The sequence below is a fragment of the Canis lupus genome, chromosome 36, assembly GCF_003254725.2.
Source record: "Canis lupus dingo isolate Sandy chromosome 36, ASM325472v2, whole genome shotgun sequence".
Taxonomy (NCBI): domain Eukaryota; kingdom Metazoa; phylum Chordata; class Mammalia; order Carnivora; family Canidae; genus Canis; species Canis lupus.
The window spans coordinates 4250285-4275046 of record NC_064278.1 but is presented as its reverse complement, the minus strand read 5'-3'; the positions used below and the strand labels follow the sequence as shown (position 1 = coordinate 4275046).

At 42.2% G+C, this 24762-nt stretch overlaps 1 protein-coding gene across 14 annotated transcripts in view; it reads left to right on the top strand.

Annotated features, from left to right (window-relative positions):
- The window catches only part of CCDC148 (coiled-coil domain containing 148), a 281502-nt gene that overhangs the window by 222481 nt on the left and 34259 nt on the right, over positions 1-24762 (top strand). For 12 of the 14 annotated variants that reach the window (XM_049106215.1, XM_049106213.1, XM_049106210.1 and 9 more), the window contains 2 exons: positions 7301-7415; positions 9693-9833. In XM_049106215.1, coding sequence (XP_048962172.1) covers positions 7301-7415; positions 9693-9833 — 256 coding nt within the window. Of the gene's footprint in view, positions 1-7300; positions 7416-9692; positions 9834-10326; positions 10578-13479; positions 13775-24762 lie in introns of those variants that run through there. The other 2 variants (XM_025471140.3, XM_049106214.1) reach the window with 2 other exon arrangements.

The following is a 24762-nucleotide window of genomic DNA, read 5'->3' as shown; positions in this document are numbered from 1 at the left end:
CAAACAGGAAAATGTACTTCACTCTCATTTGTGGGTTTTCACTTGCAGTATGAAAAATATCCACCCCCTTGGAGCTACAAGAATTATTCCCAAAGGAAATGTCTCATACTTCCTTTTTAAGGCTGAAATATTTTCAAGTTATTTCTTCCTTCTTTGACTTTTCTGAGTATACCCTTTAAATATGTCCAGTAGCCTGCAGTCTTCAACTGTCATCAGGATACACCCGCACTTCGTCCATTGGGAAGAAAGAAATTGGTTTAGTAGCAGCCATTCTTGCAACTGCTCGTCGCTGACACTGACCCGAGCCTGAGAGGCCACTGTGGTTGGGGAAACCCATCATTTGTGTGCGGTAGGGTCATGGAGGGGGAGGTGAGGTTGCAGGATGCTGCCCTTGAGAGTCAGTATCACCAAAGCAGGAATTTCTAGTTTGGGTCAGTCCGGAGGCATATAAGTGTGCTATTTGGCCCCTGCAAACAGAAATAAGCCCTGTCTGGGTAGTAATTTGTTCCTGGTTTTGTCTTGGTGACAATAATCAGGCAGAGGCCTTCTAACCTTCTAACTTCTAACCTGAATATTTATCTATACTCTACTTCTCAAGGTGTAGGCCTCACACCAGCAGAGTCAGCATCATCTGGAAATGTCTTATAAATGGAAATTTTCAGGCCCCGCTTCATTCCTATTGAATCAAAAACCCTGGAGGTGGGCGAGTGACCTGAGCTTTAACAAGCCCTCCATGTGGTTCTGATCTTAGCTCAACTTAGGGAACCGGTGGGCCAAGGGTGTTGGCTCTCAGGCCTGACTGCACAGTAGAATCACCTGGGGGACCTTTTTACAAAACACCAGTGCTTGAGCCCCAACAGCACAACCCCAGATTCTGATGTAATTAGTTTGGCTTGGGACCTTGGTTGGCATCAGAACTTTTTATAAGTTTTAGTGATTCTAGTGACTGTCATAGTTGAAAACCATTATTCTATAGCAATATAAGAGGCTAATTTAGGGCTTTGTGATAAGTTAAATAAGAACAATCGTATTTTATTAGAATGTTAGTTTAGGCAGCCTATGACAAACCACAAATACTGTAAGAGTTAAGAGGGTGGGGATCTTTTTTGTCTAGTTTTATCTTTTCCCTGGTATATCCTAAGCACAGGGGACAGTGCTTGGCACATAGTAGGTGCTCAAATAACCATATGTTGACCAACTGAATCAATTAAAGACTAGAGTTCCAATTGGAATTTGCCTTTACACCTCACAAAGGGACCAGGAAATGCTCTGAACTGGAAGAAGAGTCTCTGTTTGGGGCTGGCAAGGGTTCATCTCTTGGTCCTGTGGATACACTATGAATCCTCTTTGTTTTTGCCCCATGCCTGTCCGTACCAGGATGTCACTGCCTTGTATCAGGATTCATATTCTATTTGTAGAAATTGGCACCCGCTTGTGCCCTTAGCCGGGCTCCCCACTGAGTCTAATCTCATTGCTCATATTATTAGAAGCATCCAGTTACATTCTTTTCCTTCTTTTCTCTGGGCTGGCTTCCCTTTCTCCCCTTACCCACCCCTTCCACTCTTGATAGGTGCTGCCCCCTGGCCTGCCTGTGTTTCTATCTGTGATTCTTCCCTGGTGGAGTACCCCATGGCCAGGAGAGGGGTTTCTCTCCACTTGGTGGGCAGAATGGCTTTCTGAGTGGGCTTGAGCCAAAAATGGATTTCCCAACAGGCAGGAACAGGCTCACCAGGCTGCCGCTCCAAAGCCTCTGGCAGCAGCTCCTCCTGCAGGTGCCTGTTGACTGAGTTCTTGTTCAATAGTGAGTGAGCCACGTGACCTCAACCCCAAGTAGCAAGTTTGCATATAAACTGCCTTTAACTCAGTAGGGCAAATCACTTTCCTGAAACAATTCTGGGGGGAGTTCAATACTGGTTCCAGTATCCTAATTAAGAGGTGTCCTTATGTTGTTTTATTTTTTTAATTTTTTTAATTAATTTATTTATTTATGATAGTCACACAGAGAGAGAGAGAGGCAGAGACATAGGCAGAGGGAGAAGCAAGGCTCCATGCAGGGAGCCCGACGTGGGATTCGATCCTGGGTCTCCAGGATTGCGTCCTGGGCCAAAGGCAGGCACTAAACCGCTGCGCCACCCAGGGATCCCTTTATGTTGTTTTATTTACTGCCTAAGCTTCTGATGTTGTTTTAAGTTGCAGATCCTGCCACTATCAGCTATCAACCCCCTTGGTTGCTGTAGGTTTATTTAGATTGAAATTACCTGCGGCTACAGACAGGGGGGAGGTCAAGGTTCAGTACTTAATATTTTGTCCAGTTTTCACTGAAGTTTTACTGAAGAGACCCTGCTACTAAAGTTCCAGGTGCTTCCAAGCCATTTGCTTTTGTCCATTCATCTCTTAGAGTGCAGTACACAATAAAGAGTCTCCTAAAGGTACCTAAACTCTCCCTTTCGACATGAAAGCTCCCTGTACCTTCAACTACACTCAGGCCTGGAGGCTTAAACAAAATCCTTTCCAGATTATTGTTAATGCCGAGCCTGATTCTGCAGCAGCTGTTGCTTTTGAACCATACGATGCTTCTCCTCCCCCACGAGAAGTTGAAAATGCCCATTTTGCCACACTTCCCACTTCTGTAGACTCTGAGAGAATAAAATGGACTGAGAGATAGACCTAGGACTCCTTTTTGGGAATTCTGTGCACAACTTAAAGACTATTGAGCTTAGCCACTTCCTGACATTGACTTTCATAGCAACAGTTTAATTTGGAGAAAATCTGCTACCTCAAATAGCTAAAGGTATTTATGTGGAAAATTTTCCAAATGATTGACTTTACTGTGTTGCTATTTTCTTTCCCCATGAATATGTGAGTATTTGGCTTTCTCCCAGGAGTTTTTCTGCATCACTTCTCTTTAGGCAAAGAAAAGTTTCTATCCAGACTGAGAGAAGAAAGAGGCACCGAGAGTTCCCCCTTTAAAGGGAATTGTTATTTGAGTTTAAACTCTAGCATCCGTATAAATGAAGAGTTTGAGTGTGTTGCCTGTTTGCTTAAACTTTTCGTGGCAAATCCCCGAGGTGGCCAGAGGGATCTTGATCATCACTTTGGAGCCAACACAAGTGTGATCAGCTGCACGCTCCCCGCAGTGCCCCCGTCTCTCTCCTCCCTACAGGGGCCCCAGTCTTGCTGAAGGGCTTGTCTCCACTCCCTCATCCACCTCCACCTCCTCCTAGTCTGCTCCACGAGTTGTTCAGCCACCTTTCTCCCAACTGCTCTTGCCAAGATCACCAATGACTCCCCCCTATTTAGTCCAGTGACCATTTGGTGTTATGTGAGATTTTCCTGTAGCATTTGACATTGTTAATGTCATTTTCTTTCACTGCTTTGGCACCATTTTTCCTCAGTCTACTCAATGGTTTCCTCTTCTGTCCCTTTCTGAAATGTTTCCTTGGCAATCACTCCTAGACCTACTTTTCGTATTGCTCTACACTCTCTTCCTGATTGATTCCATCTGCTCCATGGCCTCAATTCCGTGCTGTTGATAAAGATCCCCCGTCTACATCTTCAGCCCAGATCTGTAAAGGCTGGTCTATGTCAAGACTGAACCTAATTTCTTTCTTTTCCCTGTTTTTCTAAGTTCCCAGTTGTAGTGAGGGACACCGTCGCTCATTATGCAAGAAGGAAAACTTAACTCATTTCTCTATTTCTTCTGCTCTCCTGTAAAAAAATTATTCCATTTTTTTCTATTTCCTACATAAAATTTAAATCTATGTCTTCTTCAGTATCTCCTCAATATTTACCTCCTACCAGTTCCCTAGGTTAGGAAACCATCAACTTGCATGTGGATACCCCTCCCTGGTCTTGACTCTTTACAATCCATATCCATATAAGAGAAGATATTTTTCCTTTTTTTAATATTTAAATTCAGTTTGCCAACATATAGTCTAATACCCAGTGCTCATCTCGTCATGTGCCCTCCTTAATGCCGGTCACCTAGTTACCCCAACCCCCTGAGAGATTCTGTGCTGTTGATAAAGATCCCCCTGTCTATGTCTTCAGCCCAGATCTGTAAAGGCTGGTCTATGTCGAGACTATGTCACCTCCCCTTCTGCAACCCTTTGTTTCCCAGAGTTAGGAGTTGGAGAGGTTTTTCGGATCACCACGTTTCCCTTATCAAAGCCCTCATGATTGCAAAGCCCCAGTCTGGCCTCTGGTCTCTCTAGCCTTAGCTCTTGGAACTCGTCACTCTTGGATATTCCAAATATTTTTCAGTTCTTCAAAAATATTGTGCTCTCTCACCTCTAGGACTTCATATGCTATTTTTCTCAGCCTGGAACATTCTTTTTATTCTCTCCCCCTCTGTTTTTCAAGTCTGAAATTTAGAGCACTTTCTCTTGGATGCTTCCTTGAATGAATGCCCCAAGCCTGCAAAGTGCTTCTCCCAAGGCCTCTGTCCCATTGCCTCTTCAGAGCAACGGCCACCCTTTCACAGAATTGGCTGGGTCTATGTATCCCCGCTAGATTGTCAGTTCTGTGAGGACAGACCATGTCTCCTGTGTTGAAACTGTACCTCCAATGCCTGCAACAGCGGTAGATGCAGAGCAGGTGCTTGGTAAACATTTGTTGCATGTGTGAGTGGGCCTCAGAGTAAAGGGTGAGCTGGGCTTCTTCAGACACAGGTTTAAATGCCTGACTCTGATTTGCAACTTCTTCCTCACTAGTCAAGCTCCCCTAACTGGATCGAGTATTACTCTTCCACAGGAGACAAAACTTAGTTGCAGACAAAGCAACCTATATATCCCAAAGGAATAGAAACTTTTCAAAGGTTCTGAGAATTAGCATATGGTAATTATAAAATCCCAGGGTTTTAATTGAACCTTCACAGTAGTGTACTTAGCTTGTACTCAGTACATAAATCGAGTAGAACCTCATTAGGGAGGTTGTGTCATGCCTTAGTGGAAGTGGAGAGAATGAGAAATAGGTTTCCATGATGTGGAGGCCTTGGAGGAAAGGAAGCGATCTGGTCTAGGTCTTCTTTAACCCATGTATATGACGGACTCCTGATAGCACAGATGAGGAGGAGGACAGCCACGGCCAGGAGAGGAGTTCAGGATTCTCCCACTCAAGCCCATTGTGGGTTTTGTACTCTGAGCGTCTACTTCATGCTTCCCTCCTCCTTTCTCTCCTGTGCTGCTTACTGTCAGCCTCAGGAGCAGCCTAGTTTTAAAGATTCTTTTCCTCCCCAAGAGCAAATCTTCCTGAAGGAGCCAGGTGACTGCTGGGCTCAGCCTGCTGATACTTCCCTGGGCTTGTCTTTCATTCACTCACTCTGTTCAAATGACACAGATTCAAGTGCCTCACTCACTCTGTTCTAGCCCCCTTGGCCTCTTCCCTTCTCAGAACTGTGACCAGCAAGGCAAGCTAGTTGCCCAAGGGGCAAAACTTAAAAGTTGCCCACTCTTGGGACACCTGGGTGGTTCAGCGGTTGAGCATCTGCCTTTGGCCCAGGGCGTGATACCGGTCGGGGGATCGAGTCCCACATCGGGCTCCCTGCATGGAGCCTGCTTCTCCCTCTGCCTGTGTCTCTGCCTCTCTCTATGTCTCATGAATAAATAAAATCTTTTAAAAAGCTGCCCACTGTTAGATGCCAACCGTACATTTGCAGGTGCCTGAGTATGAGTGTGCTTCTTGAGTCCCACTTCTCCGGCACTGTTTGCCAGGAAGGCCAGCCTCCCCTCCACCACCACATCTCTCCAAATGCTAATCCTTGAGCCCCCGCTCACATGCTGCCTCCTCCACAAAGCTCTTGTTGAATCTGCTCCGTTTTTCCCACAACCCAGTCAGTCCTAGTGGACTTTGTTTATACCTCTCTGAAGGCACTGTATACCTTGATTAGTTCTTAGGCTTGTTTTTGTTTTGTTTTTTGTCTTTCTATTAAACTACAAACTTCTAAGGGCTATCTTTCTCTCAATGTGCTTATAATATCTAGCACAGGGTAAGCACACAGTAAGTATTCATGTCAGTGAGGTGAGGGGAGCAATCAAGGAGGGAAGAGAGAAGAGCTTAGTGGCTAATTGCAGGGAGCTGGGAAGGTCAGGGTTGGCGTGAGATCTGGGGTCAGTCTGCCTGGGTTTGATCTCCGGCTCTGCCACTTGCTGGGCGTGAGAACATGGGCAAGTTATATCATCAGTCTATACTTCCATTTCCTTGCCTTTAAAATAGGGTCAATTATAGTACCCCAACATCCGGTCGTGGTGAAGCCTAAATGAGTTAAAACCCATAAAGCACTTACCAATGGACTTGATGCATAGTGAACACCTACCTCAGTAAATAAACCTCAAGATCCAGAATTAAAAGGTTTTAGTGAAGGTACCTCTGTGGAAAATCCAGGTAGGCGCACTAAGGGCAAAGCACATTTGTGACTGATGTCTTGAAGAAAGTTAAATCTAAACCATCAATAATGGAAGACAGGCAATGGCCTCCTATTCCCTTGAGAACCCAAGTGCCTACTCTTTTAGAAAAGATAAATCTCCTCTCTATAATTCAATAGAAGAGTGGCTTGGGCAAAAAGATAGGAAGGGAGGCTGTCTAAAAACAGCAGAAGAGGACCGAATGAGTTTGGAGGTATTGAAATGTGCTCTGCTTTGGTACCTGCTGAGTTTAAAAAGAATGGAAACAATGCTATGGGAAAATCATGTTTTTGCTGCCATCTACAGTCTAAGTGCAATTTTTAAACTTCATACACATGCACACACGCCCCCCTACCCCCGAAGGCATTCTTGACAAAATGAGTGATAATATAAAGTTTGGTTTAAGTTCTAGTAATTGAGACCTTTTGGGCATATTAATATAGTATTTTATTTACTATTCTTTCTAAAAGCAAGTGTATTTAACTGGTAACAGCCCTTTTAACATCTCAAATTGTGTTAAAACTCGTCTTCAGAAAACTGCTGGAATAATCAAAGAGTGAGACTGTCATCAGTTGGGTTGGATGAGCTGCAACTGTGGCAGGCGACAGACAGTTTGAGAGTCAATACAATGATTCTAGGGAAGAAAGAGATGGATTGGATTTATTGGATTTTACTGTGTTTTCCTGCCTCATGATCTGCAGTCCTCTGGCTATTCGAATTAGTGTAGATTGCATTTTATACCACTGCATTTTATCGTGTGGATGTGAGACATCAACCAAAAACAAGTAAAAATAAACTATGCCCATGATGTCGCCCCCAACATGCTTTCTGCCCCTGTGCTCCTATTCATATAATTTCCATAATTATTTTCCCAACTTCTTTGTGATTTATTTTTAAAGGGTGAAATATAGACAAAAATTACTGGAAAAGCGTTTGGTGGAGAAAAAAGAAGTGGCCCTTCAAGAAGCACATGAAGAGGAGAGAGAGAGGCGGCTAGAAGCCCTGAGGAAACAGGTGTTTTTAATTTGGAAAGTTTCATGGGTGGTTTGTAAGTGTCCTTAATAACATTATTAGCAGGCTTAGTTCACAACATCTGTGATTATAAAATGTAACTTTGCCAAATTGGGACACCGGTCTTCATTCCTGGGAACAATTAGATTCATGTTGAACAGTTTCCAGTTTCTTAGTATATTAAAATAATTTTATCAGCACCTTTCAAAAAGCTCTCCCAAGATTTTTTTTTTTTTTAGCTCTCCCAAGATGTAAATGCATTCATATTTCCTCCAGTTTATTAGCTGAAGAGTTTCCATTTACAGGAGTGGAACTTTGCATCTACCAGAAGGATTTTATGGTCTCAAAAAACCTGGTGGAGCTAGAGCCAGGTAATCCTCTTTGGGGATAGAAACCTCTGTTTGGAAATACCCTACAATCAGCAAACACGTGAAAAACCACTTTTTAAAAGTACTATTTTTTTGTGAGAGAATTAGAGCCTCCCATTGCTTTGCCTCGTAGAAAGTAGACCAAAGTTTTTAAAGTGGACAGTAGATGGCAAAAGCAGGAATATAAGAATTTGAGAAATGTGATTAAAATAGTTTTACTTGATAATTTTTCAGAGATTTGATCTGGAAGTGATTAATTCAACTCATAAGCTCCAAAATCCATTGACACCATTTTCTGGCTGACAGGAAATGACTCTCTGATTTCCCATCCATGTCAGTGAAGGCAACATGGAATCTCGGATAAGAACTTGGCCTCTGGTGTCTGTCAAACCTGGTACAACCTGGTTTGCTCCTATTAGCAGAGGAAACTTAGATCTTTTACTTAATTTCCCTAAGCTCATTTCCTCCCCTGAACAATGAGAATAAGAATAGTAGCTGCCTCAGAGGTTTGTAGCAATGTGTTCACATTTTTTTAAAAAATACTAAGTATAAAGCACTATTCTGAATGCTCTTAGGTTTTATCCCATTTAATACCTACAACAACCCCATGATATGTGTTATTTCTATTTTATAGCAATATTATTTTATAGAAGAGTAAACTGGGGAGGCACAGGGGTTCCCCAAAGTCACACAGCTATTAACTGTCAGACTGGATTCAAACCAAGGAGGTCTAGTTAAATGGCATAATTTAGAAGAAATGTAAATGCATACAACTGTTATATCATCTTCTTCGACAAAATAGATGACAGAAATAAATTCAAAGTGTAGGAATGTAAGTCCTTGTCATCCTAGATTCAACAAAATTTAAATTATTCAATCATTAGCAAATAATTACATACCATGGCCTTCTGGGGACAAAACTTTAATGTCACTATTACTAAACACATTCTTGATCACAGTGTAACTTTTATAGCTTACAGAGTCCCTATGACTAGAATTCTTTCCATCTGTGAACTCTTTGAGAGAGGAAATATCGGTGCCCATTACCTGTAATCAGTGTTTAGAACCAGTATAAGACATTTTGACTAGGAAACCTATAATAATTAAAGTATGTTCAACCCCCAGTTATGTCATTACAGTTTCTAAATGGCATTAAAAATGCCATTTTCTTAATGTTAATTCTTGACTTTAGGAATTAACAGGCAGGTGTTACTAATGGTGCATATAATTTACAAAATTAGTGGCTTTTCATTAGGATACAGGTTTGAATGATTTCAATTATCATAAAGGACAAGGTCAGTTAGGTTAAAATGACTCTGCAGTTTTTCAGTAGAAGGGTGTCAATGGTTTACAACAGTCCCTGGAACTCTAGTTACTTAATAGGATTCACCCATCTTGCCCAGTAATGCCAACACAACTCAACTGTAGGCATGAGTAATATATTTGAGACTGAGCTTGATCAGATTAAACTTTCTGAAAAGCTTTGTGGGGTTGTTACCATGGCCATAAGTTGCTAGCGGTTAAACATTAATATTTTTTACTTTTAAAGTCAATGTGTAGGTTTTCTATATCAGATCTCCTGTGACTTAGTACCAGATAGATAAATTTTTATCTAAATTTAATTATAAATTTAATAATAACTATAATTATTCAGTCAGTAGCAAACAATAAATATCATGGCCTTTTAATACGCTCTGTTTTTAAACCATTAACTCCTTTGTGGATCTCTAGGATTGAAAAAAAAAAAAAAAAGGATCTCTAGGATTGGCCTGCTTCACTGTTCTGTCTGCCTGTCCTTAGGAAATTTTATTAAAGATGTTTTATCTTTAATGGACATTAAACATTAACAGGGTTCCCCAGATGTAGGAAGCTTGTATCTTAATCGAAGTAGCCATGCTTTTTCTTCTTTTAGGTTGCTATTGTTGCTCAGTTTGACCCTGTTAGAATGATGTCAGACACAACGGCATCAAAAGCAAGGATGGGTATTGGAATTGAAGAAGAATTTATTCTTCAAAAGCCACTCTTTACACTGAATACATACAATGAACACCAGGTAATTATGGGAATTAGCATGATTGATGCAAAAGCCATCATGATGTTAAGATTTATGGAAGTGTTTTGGGTTTCAGATTATTTTCAAGATTTACATTTGAATGCCACATAGATTAGCATAATTTTTACTGCTAAATGATAGCACACAATTACTGCCCAATTCTTAATGTTATAAAATAGTTGATAGGTGACCATGGGACAGTTTATCTGAAGGTATTAGGAATCTGTCATTGAAAATTATTTTTTAAATTTACATTTTTATGTTAAAAATAATTTTTAAAACTTAGGTTGTCTTAATACCATATTTTATTGTTTAAATGTTTATCATTCAGAATTTGTTTAAATTCATAATGTAAATCCCATTAAAGCAACAACTGATGATACTGATAAGACAAAGCAGAGGGAAGCTTTCAGAAATTAAAATGAAGATAATAGAGCTAATGATAAAACATTTTCTGTGGAAAAGTATTAAGGCGTCATTTAACCATTTCTAGGAACTTCTGACTCCTCTTAGTCTGTTCCTGTTACTGAGAAGGGATTTTAAAGTCTTTTTGGATGGACGGATGGAAGGCAGGGAAGGAGGACAGATGAATGGATGTCACTGAATTTTTTTTTTTTTTTGAAAATTGCAAATAAAAAGTTTAATTTCAGAAACTGAGTTCACATTTATAAACACACTAAAACATAGTCAATGCTGAAATTAAGGGAGAAAGTTCTCCCTAGTTTAATTTTACAGATCTAAGGAGAGAAGCTAAATATTTAATTAAAAAGTAAGAAACTTTGTTCACTTACTAACAAATTGAGTGTGCCTCTTCTTGAACAACTCATTTACTAATTGGACAAATATGTATGGAACGTATACTGTATCTGGCACTGCAACGTCGCCAGGGCTGCCTCCTCAAGCAAGATGCATTGTTTTGTTGGAGAAGTGAGCAGGGCAGCTGGGGTTGGCCAAGAGTCGAAGTCAGAAATTGGAAAGCTCTCGGGTACCTGGGCTAAGGCAATAAGGGTTTCACCAAGCAGAAGAGGGTGGAAAGGGGCCCTTACTGACGTGTCTCCAGTGTAAGGCACGTGGCAAGGGTGGGTGCTGGTAGGTGAGATTGGGAACAGGGTAGGGTCAGACCAAAAAGTACAGTAACTCTTGCCTGCGGAGATATTATCCTGAGAGCACAGGCGACTCAGGAGCAGGTGAATTATACAATCAGGCGTGTTTTAGCCACGTGTCCTGGACAGCAAATTGGTGGGTTTGGTGGCAGGGGTCAGATCCTTTTCAGGTGGTGCCCCTCTCCTGAAAGTGGGAGGTGGGGGGGGGGTGGTCACGGATGGCCCTGGCTGGAGGAGGGAGTAATGATCCTAAGCAAGGCAGCAAGTGACACTGAGGAGAGCCTGCATTTTGGATTCAAACCCACATCTGCTATCTACTGGCTGTGTGAACTGGTGTAAGCTATTAACATCTTTATGTCTTGTTTACTTCATCTGTAAAATAATAATTTGTAAGGTTCTTATGAGGATTAGGATAATAAATGTCAATTGCCTAGGCTATTGCCTGACACCTTGAAGTAATTCAGTAAATTATAATCATTAGGTGTGGCTGCCATTAACCATATAAGAAAACAGAAGTGAAAAACAGACTTAGGGAGAGAGTTTGTTTTGTTCCTGTCAGGTTTAGGGTGAAGATGTCTAGGACACATTCACAAGAAACTGATGGGCTGCTTCTGGGGAGGTAAATTGGGGAAATGGAGGTCAGTTTTCGAAAGAGGTCTCCATTTCATTTGATCTCTATTTTACAAATAGTATAATGAGACATTTTAAACCTTATGAACCAGAAGGTGAGAGAAGACAGGTGAGTCCAGGACATAATTAGGGAGCACACAGGTGGGGCATAAATCATTGGAAGTGAGCACAGAGACTATAGCCAGAAGAGGAGAAATTAGGTCTAAGGCTCAAATATATGTTGCTTCTCAGACACAAATCTCTGTCATATTTTTGACTTGTACGCATCACTGCCTCTCATTCCTGTACCTCATCACTTGACTCTTCTCTTCATAGTGTTTCTGACGGTTCTCTCTTCCTTGCGACCAGTCAAGTTTAGCATTTATTACTTCCTGTGTAGACAATTGTAGTAGACTGTCACTCCAGCATTCTACCCAAACTGCCCTGCTCCCAAGTTGACCTATTTGACCTCTGAATGTGCATGTGACTTCCTTTTCTGCTCCATCTCTTTTCCTCCCCACTCTGCTTCATAGAAGAATAGGGTGGGCTTTATAGTTAGCTCAAGTGCTCCGCCTTACCCGAGGTCATCCTAGTCTCACCCGCACCAGGAGATGTACCTCTGTATTCTATTCTTGGAACATCAGTCACATGTGCCATGAGCTGTAGTTATCTGCATACTTTCTTATGACCCCAAATAGTTTAAGAGTTTCTTGAAGGAGGGGCTGCATTCAACAGCTTATTATCCTATCCTCTGGGGCGGGGAGGGGGGGACTTCAAGTCCACATAAAATGTCCCATTAGCTAAAATCAATATGTGGCTACCTTATCATTGCAAATAATGTCTGTTGACATTTAACATTCATAGAAGGAGGGGAAGAAGAATAAGTTCCAATTGGCTATAAATGAAAATAGAAACTGAGCTATTCATATTTCGATTCCCATTTAGGATCACATTGGTGGAAACATTTTCTAATTCTGCTTGAAATAGAAATCTCAGGCTTGGAAGGAGAACTCGATTGATTTTTGTTTTTAAAGTAGGGGCCATGCGTTTAAACATAACTTACATATTACTGAATGATGGAGAAATTAGAATGTTTAAAGACCAATGCACAAGGTTGTGGTTTAATCAATGATTGTATTTTCTAATTCTAGCTATCAATTTTGAATCAATGATAGTACTGAAAGTGAGCTTTTTTTACCCCTTTTTTTAATAATTTCAAGGTGTCCTATTTTGACTAATCTAGTATGATATTCCCTACACATTATATTGGAAACCACAGATGCACTGGAAAATGATATCAAGATTTGGACCTTTACAGGCAGCCCCGGTGGTGCAGCGGTTTAGCACCGCCTGCAGCCCAGGGTGTGATCCTGGGGACTCTGGATCCAGTCCCACATCGGGCTCTCTGCATGGAGCCTGCTTCTCCCTCTGCCTCTGTCTCTGCCTCTCTCTCTGTCTCTATGAATAAATAAATAAAATCTTTTAAAAAAAATACTAAAAAAAAAAAAGATTTGGACCTTATCTTTTAAGATTTATTTATTTGAGAGAGAGAGAGAGAGAGAGAGAAACAGAGCATGTGAATGAGCCTGGGGGAGGGGGAAAGAAAGGGAGGGAGAATCCACAAGCAGACTCCCTGGCTGAGTGTGAGCCTAACTCAGGGCTCTATCTCAGGACCCTGAGATCATGACCTGAGCCAAAATTAAGAGTTGGCCACTTAACTGACTGAGCCACCCAGGTGCCCCTGGACATTTTCAGTTTAAAAAAAAAAAAAAAAGGCAAACCAATAATATAGTCACAGTGTACACCAAGTTTATTCTCATCTAGTCATCTACCCAGAAAAAAATAAGTTAAACATCTTGAGGAAATATAGAACTAAATGGTAAAATTTAATTAGTTTGAATTGCCACTTATTTAAATGTATTTTATTTCCACAGATAATTTCTGACCCTAGACTCCGTTTTGAGTTAGCACTTCGAGAAGCTGGACTTCATAAAACATTTTATGCCAAAGAGATCTTACCAAAAATCAACCCTCAAAAACCTCCAAGAAAGGACATGGAGTCTACTATATTTAAAATCTAGAGTTCATCTGCAAATCCTATTATATATAAACAAGATTTGTCTTTGAAAACATTTCTATGGATAACAATTACTACTTTTTAAAAATTTTTTAAATATCAGACATAGAAATCAAGGCGTTCATTAAAACAACTTTGTTTTATGACTCTTAGACTCTCATGTACTATTTCCTATGTCTTTGTTATGCCTAATAGTACTAAATTCAACAAGACTATGAACATAATTATGACACATATGATACATGTATTATCATTTAGTAAATTGCATATTGGAGATTGCATTATCCCATGAAAAGAGCTCAAAATAACCATTTGCAAGAATTATAATTTATGTTGCTACTACCTGCTAAAGTTCATTTCTGCTTATTTCAGAATTTGACTTTTTAATTATGGAAGCTCCATTATCATTAATACTTTTATTATTTCTTGATTATTATAAGAGGAGATTCAACCTTTCTCTAAATTTAGAAACCAATTTGGTATACCATGTTTACTGCAAACCAATCATCCAAACAATTTCATTTTGCAAATTAGCCTGTAAAAATAAATTAGAAATTAGAAACAGCATTTCAAGCATGGGAATATGTGTTTTGGCTAGGGAAAAAAATGTGTTTGTGTGGTTGCTTAGAAGGAATATTTTAAAATCTATAAATGCTAACAAAAATTCCAAATTATCTATTTAATATCTAGATAGTATTATAGATAAGGAGCATTTTTTAAAAGGATTTATCTACTTTTAGAGAGAGAGAGAGAGTGAATCTCAAGCAGACTCCCCAATGAGCGCAGAGCTCACTGCATGGATCTTGACCCCACCACCCCGAGATCATGACCTGAGTGGAAATCAAGAGTCAGTCATTCAACCAACTGTGCCACCCAGGCGCACTAGATAAAATAAATAAATAAAACCCAAGCATAGAGGCGCCTAGGTGACTCAGTCTGTAGGTTGCAATCTCAGAGTCCTTGAATCAAGCCCCAGGTTGGGCTCCCTGCTCTGGGGAGTCTGCTTCTCCCTCTCCCCCTCTTCACCTCCTCAATTGTGTGTGCATATGCACTCATGTCTTTCTCTCAAAATCTTTTGAAAAAAAAAAAACCCTCAAGTATGTATTTCTTACTATTTAAAAATTTTGATTATTTAATCAGAATAACAAGTCAGTGTTGTTGAAAGTTGCTGTTATTACTATTCAGAAGTCTACCTCCACTGCAGAAGTCTTTTCTCTCCACTGCAAGTCCCTGCCATTTCCTACCCAGGAGGTTGCAGCTGCTGGAAAATGTAAAAAAAGACAAAGATCAGTCTGACTGGTGGAATATTTGGCTTCGTGATTATTCTCAACATGGTGGGAATAAAAAATATAGTGAACCCAGCTCATTAGAATAAACTTTCACAAAAATGTCCATGGGCAAAATCCCTTACCTATATCTGCAATTCACTAAATGCCCTCCCAGTTCATCCTTTTGCACCATCACATCTCATAAGAGAAAGAACCCTTAACAAGACTCAGGGCAGTGAGCCTTGGCAACTATCTTGAGGTTGTCTCCCACAGTCACAGTGCTCCTTTGTGGGTCCTCTATTTGATGCAAAGCTTCAGACCATAAGCTATGAGAGCCCTGCTGTGTCAGAGCACATCCTCTCTCTCTGGCAAGACATACTGTGGTAACGTCTCTCTAGTGTTCATTCCTTTTCTGTAGAGACATTACTCTGCTTCCTAATCGTTTTGTTCACATTAAGATTAAGATCATTCTTTCCTTTGTTTTCCTTAACTTCTAGAAATATGTGTGGCTCCAGATAATCCTTCTAAACTCACAGTTCTAGTTCTCTCTTTCGCTGTATTTGTGCAATGTTCGAAAGATCTCGCAACTTTCTTTCTGGAGCTGTGTCCTCCCGTAATTTTATCTTGACCTGCTATTTCCTTTGACTCTACTGTTCCTGTGGTGCTCAATTTGCATTCTCCTTGCAGCATTTTCTCATCATGATAGAACTTTGTCCTAGAAGTAAGTTTTGACGACTTGGGACCTGATGGGACAGACTTCTGGGGCCCCTTCAGAGCTCACCGCAAACGGTGTGCTCACTCATTTTTAGAATGTAAAACCCTTCTCGGGTTTCTGAAGTTTCCATTGAGGATACTTGGCTCTTTTGGGTTCTCTAGTCCATCTGATGTCTCTTGTTTCCCTCTGTCCTGCAAAGGTGTTGGGACAAGCAGGTCTTAGAGCTGTCAGCGGTTACTCCTTATCCGTTCATATTTTGTAGTAGATGGAAATAAGCACCTTGTTGCCTACTGTTGAAGATTATCCCCATGAGTGTTTGGCTTTATTGTTCTATTTTTGGTTTCTTTTCATAGGCTGCTTTGAGGAGATTAAAAAATATGACACTTCTGCTATTGTCTTCCCAGAATCCCCCCAAACTGAATCCTTGACCCCAATGGCCTTTCTTGCACTAAACATGCCCATCCCAACTTAGTATGGCACCACCATCCACCACATATGCACACCTGAAATCTGAGAGTCACTCATACTACCCCCTCTCCCTCACTTGTAATATCTAGTCTATCAAGACCTGCTGATTTTCTGGCTTCTATAACTGGAACCATTCTTCCAATGGAAGATAACGTACCATGCTTTGTAGCTTCCCAGCCACACCATTCTCACATTTGGGGATTATCTCACATCATGTACCCATCTCCCAGAGTAGAAGCTAACTGCTTAATTTTCCCCATTCTCATAATATGTTCTATGGCAATCAAATGCACCTATTTGAGATTTTGTTATAAGAGAGCTATGTGAGAAGGCAAGAATCCATTTTCTGGCAAGGCTGGCAGTGGGGGCTTTCAAGCTTAGGAGGTAATAGGTGCATAGCTGTTAGTATCTAGCATTCAGGGTAGGTGAGGCAAGTAGAGCTGGAACTACCAGAGCAGCAGTGGGGCTCCTGAGGAAGCTTCCTAATAAAGGTTGAGCATCTTCCCTAGTTGGATAACCTCAAAGACAGACTCTCTGGTGTACCAGAAATACCTAACACTCTTTAATAAATTGCTTTTCTATGTAAACTGCCTTAAGTTAGTTTGCTACCATGGCTGCAGGAATACACTGATCTTTTGCGGTTTCTGATGCACCATGCACAGTCTCATTCCCTCCGCTGATAATTTCTCTGACTCTGTAATCTGTCCTCTCTATTACCCTCTCCCCTCTCTTCAGAAAGTAGGAAGAAGAGAACATTTCAGGCGTCTTTTTGGTCACCTTAACTCCTGAGGACTGTTTTTCACAACAATGATTTTCACTCTGAGGGTGGGCCAAGTAAAAACTACTTTCAAAGAGTTCAGCCAATTCCCCGTATTCAAAGTCCTGTACAGTGTTTTTAAAAAGCATGAAGAGGCTGGAGCTTCCTATGCCTGGTATATATTTGGATATTTTTTATGGAGACTGTATTTTCTTGGGTTTTATTTTGCCCTCATTAAAACAGACCCATTATCTCCTTACCTGTGCTAGATTTTAAGTCCAAGACACAGGGGCAAAGTATAAAGTCATTCGAAAGGTAAGAGACATTTTTAAGGAAACTTGGAGAAATTAGAAACTTTTTAAGATCAAGACTGTTTGCCTGAAGAATCTAAGATAGAGAATTCTTCAGATCTCCGTCAAATCCCGGGAATGATTAAGTTTAAGGAGAGAAAAAGATCTGAGAATTCTGTTTCTGACATCTGATCGATTTGTTTTTGGAAAAATGGTATATGCTTGCTGATGCATTTGAAGTTGAGCACTTGCTAGATTACTGCTGAGCACCAGAGCCGTCCTGAAGGGGAGAGCTTTCAGGAATTTAGACACGAAGCGTTTAGGAACAATGAATATTGCACTTTGAGCCTCAGTGTGGCCTGGATTATAATAATAGAATCCATGAGCTGTATGGCCTCATGGAATCAAATCTCAATCCTTAGAGAGGAATGTGGCATCATATCTGTCGTGTTCTTGTCATGTTTTTAAAATCTCCAGAAAGATGTTTTCCAACATTCTGTAGAGACAACAATTCCTCTTTTTACACGAACAAGAGCCTGTGTTCTTTTCTTTCCTATCTTCAACAGCATTTGAGTCTAAATTTTTCATTCTTAGCTTGATTCAGGTTTGGATTTAAGGGCATGTTTTAATGTCACTGGAGGCCTTACTAATTTACCAAGTGCCTTTTTTTCCCCACTCAGAACGTATTATTTTGTATGTGGGAACGTAAGTGTGGGGAAAGAGTAGTTGTGTTATTTCCCTCTGTTTTGCACATTTTCCCAGACATGTCAATATTACTTAGCACCACATATGCTTAAAGCTCCTAATATTTATAAATAATTTCAAAAACAATTTGCTTACATTTCTTTAGACGTTTTATAAATATTGTATTAATCTGAAACGCTTACCTTCACAGTACATATGAAGCAAATGCTGGAAAAATTGTCCTGTTACTGTTGAAATATTATAAGCTAACTTAATTTGGAAGATTATTGGAAGTAATATTTGTTTTTAAGCTTATAAAATGAAATAAAACATTACTTGAAAGCAAAAATAATTGACTTGCTAAAGGAAATCCAGCACAATGCAAAATGAATTTATGTACACATGGATTAGGACTCTGCTATTTGGAAAGAAAAGATTCAGATAATGTGAAAAGAATATTTTTTCATTTATATTGTTATATCACTATGACATAGTTGTTTAAAACTGTCTTAAAGGACTAGCAGAAGCCTTGGAGCTTTTTATTTTTATGTTTCTAATTTTCTTTTTCCCCCACTTTTTCAATCCAAATCTGTTTAAATTCATTCAACAAATATTTACTGAGATTGTGGCATAAGATAAAACAAAATCTCTGCAACAATTAAGAAGAATGAATGAGGATTATGGTGGTGGCTGCACAGCTCTGAATATTCTAAAAATCATTGAATGATATACTATTTTTCTAGAAATTTATTTCTTTATTTTAGAGAGAGAGCATGAGCAGCAGTGGGGGGGTATGGGAGGGTTTGCAGAGGGAGAGAGAAAATCCTCAAGCAGACTCCCTGCTGAGCCCAGAGCCCACACAGGCTTGGGATGCAGCTCCATCCGAGGACCCTGAGATCATGACCTGAGCTGAAATCAAAAGTCCAACACTTAACCCACTGAGCTACCCAGGCACCCCTGAATAATATACTTTTAAATAGGTGATTGCATGGTATATGAATTATAGCTCAATAAAACTGTTTCGTTTTGTTGAGAGACAGAGTGAGCAAGTTGGGGAGAGGGCAGAGAGGGAGAGAGTCTTACACAGGCTCCTTGTCTAGTGTGGAGCCCAGTGATGTAGGCTCAATCGTGCAGCCCTGAGAATCGTGACCTGAGCTGAAATCAAGAGTCAAATACTTAACCAACTGAGCCACCCAGGTGCCCTTCAATGAAACTGGGTGGATTCTTTTTTTTAAAGATTTTATGTATTTATGTATGTATGTATGTATTTATTTATTTGAGAGAGAGAGAGAGAGCATAAGTGGGTAAGGGGCAGAGGGAGATGGACAAGCAGACTCTTGTCTGAGCAAGGAGCCTGATGCGGGGCTTGATCCCAGGACCCTGAGATCATGACCTGAGCCAAAGTCAGATGCTTAACCGATTGGGATACCCAGGTGCCCCTCCTCAATAAAACTGTTAAAAAAAAAAAAAAAGAACAAGGAGAGTTACATGACCTTATATGAAAAAATAACCAAAATACATTGTATAGATGAGAGATGTGGACAACAACAGAAAAATACATATAGAATGATATTTTTGTAAAAAAAGATACAAATTTCTGAAGGATAGAGGAGAATCCTTCAGCAACTATTACTTTTAGGCTATTAGAATAGGAAGTTTGTGTGGAGTGGCAACCGGAGTCTTACTTTTGCCCTTATGCCCTCCTATGCTGTTTTAATGTTTACCATGAGCTTGTACTATTTTCATAATTTCATCCCCTTATTTTTATAATGTTAAAGCTGAATATTTTATTTGGTTCTATGTATCAGATGCTGAGGAATCTAAGAGTTCCAGAACCTGCATAAACTGCCCTGTGATGGGCACCACCCGGCAGAGATTTGAGGTGCATAGCAGTCAGTAAATGATTATTGACTCAATGACAGAATGGGTTGATGGATGGATAGGTGAACTGTAAGAACTTTGTCTTTATATGGGATAATCAACTAGCAGATAATTATTTATATTGCTGCTCTGAATAAATATAAATATATAAGGTAGAAAGACATAGTCTAAAATAAAGCCCTTCTTAGGGTGCCTGAGTGGCATGGTTGGTTAAGCATCTGACTCTTGATTTCAGCTCACGTCATGATCTCAGGGTCGTGGGGTTGAGCCACATGTCAGTCTCTGTGGAGTCTGCTTAAGATTCTGTCCTCTCCCTCTGATTTATAATAAATAAATCCTTAAAAATTAATAAAATAAATCCCTTCTTTTCCTAGAACATGTTCATCATATGGCTGAGGAAATAAAACATCTATATTTAAGAAAAAAATATAAGTAAAAGGCAGTAAATATGATAGGGCTAAAGAACAAGACCTTCTTATCCTTCTTGCTACCTTCATGGCTTGTGGGACATTGGAACAGCTTGAGTTTTCTCCATTATTTCCCTGCGGTCCCTTCCTATCTTACGCAGAGAGATGAGAAAGGACTAGGAAGTGGAGAAACAGAGGGTAGACCGGTATGAATGGCTGCAAAGGTTTGTGTCAAGGGGCAAAAGGGAGTGTTATAGTAACATTGTGTGGCGCACAGATAAGTCTGAAGTTAAAACATGAAGTTGGGAAACCATCGCAGAGGAATTCTGTCGTTGACTAGGACCCAAACTTCCCTCCTGGAGAAATGAAACCCCCCTAATCTCCTACACAGGTATAAATAGAGGCAACTGCATAACCTATAGCACAGGCACAGGAAAATAGTGCCACAAGAATATTGGGACCCAGAACTCCGACATTGGGCATAGATGACTGTCCTAGGTGATGTGGCTTGCTGAGTGGCTTTACAAGGTAGCAGTTTGCTTTGGGGTGATAATGAGACCCTTCCCAGGAGGAAGGAATGAATTTCCAGGTGCCCTTTTGTTAAAATCTGGCCGTTTCTTCATCCCTGCAGGCTGCTGACCCTTGTCGCCTCTGTGGTCTGTTCTCATGATGAAAAGAAATGATACATTATTCATATGTTTCCTTTGTGTTGTTTGTGCACCTGTTAGGCTTGATAAAGCTAGAAGGCAGTAATTATTGGGATGTGAGTTTAGCTTCCGGCATTCTCCAACCTATCCCCAACCTCATCTTCTCAGACACAAGCCCGTGGACCTTTGAATAACAGCCTAAGGTGTCCACACTTTATCATGTAGACAGTACTAAATAGTTAACCTTTCTTGGGCATGGAAACAAAGACTGTGCTTCTGGAAGGCTAACATGAGAGTTGGTACAGGCTGGATGAAAGTGGGGAGAAGACTGGGACTGGGGAGAACCATTTATGATCAGTTAGGTGTGAGGTGATGTGAAAATAAAGAGGAGTGGAGTCTGATCCTTGTCAAATGAGGGGGAAAATGGAACTGAAGGCATCGCTCCTTTCCCCTCTGCAAAGCCCCGTGAGACCATACCAGTGAGCCTGCAGTCCCTTCCCTCCGCCCTGGCTCTAGGTGACCTTGTGACTGCTGTCTCCCCTGGGACACCGTGCCAGCCCTGGACCTAAGCGCGAGGGAAGGCCTGGGCAGCTGCTGCTGTGGTGTTCTGAGGAGAAAGACGGTGCGAGAAGTCAGCCCCTGCTGGAAGGGAGGCCACACGGGGACTGGGGGGAGCTGGGGGGAGGATGGGAGGCTCCGTGGAGAGAGACGCCAGGCGACAAGCACTAAAGCACCACACGCGGAGGGAAGAAGGCATCTGGGACACTCCAGTAGGTTCCGGTCTCCAAGTGACTCCAGCCCCAGCCACCGTATGGCTGTGGCCATACAAGAAACCCCAGTGAGAGCCACAGGAAAACCGCTCCTCTGAGGCCACTCTCCCACGGAATCATGAGACATGGCAGCACCTTATTGCTTTAAGGGGGTTCGTTGCGCAGACACCGACACCTGAATCTAAGCTCTTGAACAACAGATCCCGGACTTGACTCTGTTCAGGCCTTTGCCTGAACACCTAGTAGATCAGCCGACGTGCACTGAGCACTAACCACACCCCAGACACTCTTCTAGGGGCCTTACGTGTATGAAGTCATTTGATCAGCAACAGGTCTATGAGCTACGCACTAACATTAGCCCTCTTACTTAATGGGGAAATATATTTTTAATAGAATTTATTTATTCATTCATTCATTCATTCATTCATTCATGAGAGACACACAGAGAGAGGCAGAGACACAGGCAGAGGGAGAAGCAGGCCCCCTGCGGGGAGCCCGACGTGGGACTCGATCTCAGGACTCCAGGATCATGCTCTGGGCTAAAGGCAGGCACCCAACTGCTGAGCCACCCAGGCTGCCCTTAATGGGGAAATAGGTACAGTAAGGTGGCTTGTCTTCCTAATCTCATCAGAACCTAGATTTAGAGGCAGGTAACCTGGCCTCTGAGCCCCGAACACTACTGCCTCCACTCTCAGGATATACCAACCTGGCCATCCTTCTGTTGTCCCAGATATCTAGAACTATGTTGGGCCTCAGCTGAAAATGACGGGACATAACCGCAAGTCAGGTAGTGGCGACTCTTCTTTGGGTTTTTACCTGGATATGGAATCAAACGTATCATAGTAATGTGATTTAAGAGGTGCTGGGAAGTCCCCCAGCAATCGCCGTGTCCTTCAGTGATCTCTCATTATCTGCAATGGATGCTGAATCCCTTTCAGTAGTGAAGCATTTATGAAGATGTGAATCCTCTGTGAGGGCTGCTACCTGGAGCCATTGTTTCCATCTGTCTATCCTATAGAACCTCGTTTCCTAAGATTTATTCAAGTACCAAATGACTTCCCAGCTAGTGACTATAAAGTTTCACCTCTTTTTTATATATCAATAGTCTTGCCATAACCGTCAGCTTGTATCTTCACCTGCTACTGCTCTCCAGGTTTCTGGCAATGGCTACATGTCACACAAACGTGTCCTGGTGGCAGCCCGTCATCTTAGCCAGTCCTGTGGCTCCAACCACAGCCCCGTGCTCTGAAGACCATCTTTTGCCATCTCACATTTGGCCTTCCAGGGGCAGTTGCTGTTCTCTCTCTAAGCTTGGCTACAAGCATAAAAACAGGAAATTTCCTTAATTCCGCACCCTAATAGCTGTGATCAGCCTGCAGTGAGTGACAAGATTTATTGATGGTGTGGAGATTAAAGGGGGGTTATGAGCAGAGAAATAAAGGACTAATATATGAGATGGGATCACAGGCCCTGGCTTCCACAGGAGGTCTCCCACCGGCCACGGGTGGCTTGCCCCAAGGTAGTCGTGCCATGATGTCGTAGTGGCCTGCTTTTGGGAGAGAACCCAATGTGTCCTCTGCCTGCAGGCAGCCGCCAGCCCTGTCAGGCCCTGAAGGATGAAACTATTCCCTTGAGACTAGTCAGTCTTCCACAGCGAATGAAAAAATGTACAGAAATGGGGCACCTGGGTGGCTCAGTCAGTTAAGCACCTGCCTTCGGCTCAGGTCATGGTCGAGGTCCCAGGATCCAGCCCTGTATAGGGCTCCCCACTCAGCAGGGAGCCTGCTTCTCCCTCTGCCCCTGCTCCTCCCCCTGCTCACTCGCTCTCTCCCTCTCTCTCTCTCAAATAAATAAACTGTTTTTTTAAAATGCACAGAAGCAACAGAGAGGAAATGCTGGTAACACCTTCTTTAGAATACAGCTGGCAGATGCAGAGAAAACACCGGTGGAAGTGGACCTCGGAGCCAGCCGGCTGCTTTTGTGGTGGCCTGGTGGGCCTGGTGGGCCTGGGGGGCCTGAGGGGCCTGGTGGGCCTGGTGGGCCTCCGGGCCTGGGGGGCCTGAGGGGCCTGGTGGGCCTGGTGGGCTTCCGTGCCTGGGGGGCCGGCGGGCCTGGTGGGCCTGGGGGGCCTGGTGGGCCTGGGGGGCCTGGTGGGCAATGAGCACCAGCCTCAGAGTAACGCCCAGCGCGCTGACAGGTTTCCTGGCCTGCACCCTTTGCAAACAGTCAGATGTCCCCTCAACTCCCCCTTTACAGAGAGGAGATTCATTTCGATGGTGTCTTTTGGAGGAGTCTCCACGTAATCGTCCTCACGGTGCTCAGACGGGAGGCCTGGGCTCCCGCTCTCACTCCTCACCTCACGCCAACCCCGGCAGCCATGAATCCTCAGGTCTCTGGACCCCGGGAGCAAGGGTCAGCAAACTTTTCCTCTAGAGGGATAGATATAGTTCAGCGTTTTCGGGTCATATGATTTCTGTCTAAACCACTCAGTTCTGCACGGGGAGCCAGAGACAGCATGTGAACGCCGGGCCTGGCCCGGTTCGCTAACGCTTGACAACACGGAGGGCAGGCTGGGCTTGGCTCCGAGGCTAGAGCTGCGGACCCCTGATCTAGAGCTGCTGACCCCCGACCTACAGCCGCGGACCCCCGATCTAGAGCCGCTGACCCGGAGCTGGAGCCGCTGACCCCTGAGCTGGAGCCGCTGACCCCTGAGCTGGAGCCGCTGACCCCGGATCCAGAGCGGCTCCAGTTTCTGTGTTTGTGTTCATCTGCTTCTGTGGTCCGGGCTTCCTCTTTGCTGCTTCTGTCTTATAAGAATTTCCCCTATTTTCTTGTGAGTTTAATAAAACATTTGAAAGTGTCCTTTAGCGATCTATGCAGATCTAGGTGTTTTGGGGTGGCAGAGGGTTTTCTTATACCTACTTCTCCATCCTGTTGGAAATATAAATCTGACATTTTTTTTCCTGTCTCATTAATGTCAACCTTCTATGTCATTAAGTTTCAGAAGTTCTCCCATATATGGAATATAGCTGGATTTGGCTTTACTTCTCAGTCTCATGGACCAAGGAGTTCATTCGTACTTCCTGTGAGCACTGTTACGTTTATTTCCATCACCTTATGTTTGTTCCCACTTTCCCATGCTATTTCTATTCTTTCTCTTTCTTCTCCTTTTTTCCTTCTACTACTGTAATCAAATTTTCCTTTATTTTTCCCCCTCTAATTATTTGAAAATTCAACATTCAATCTCAATTCT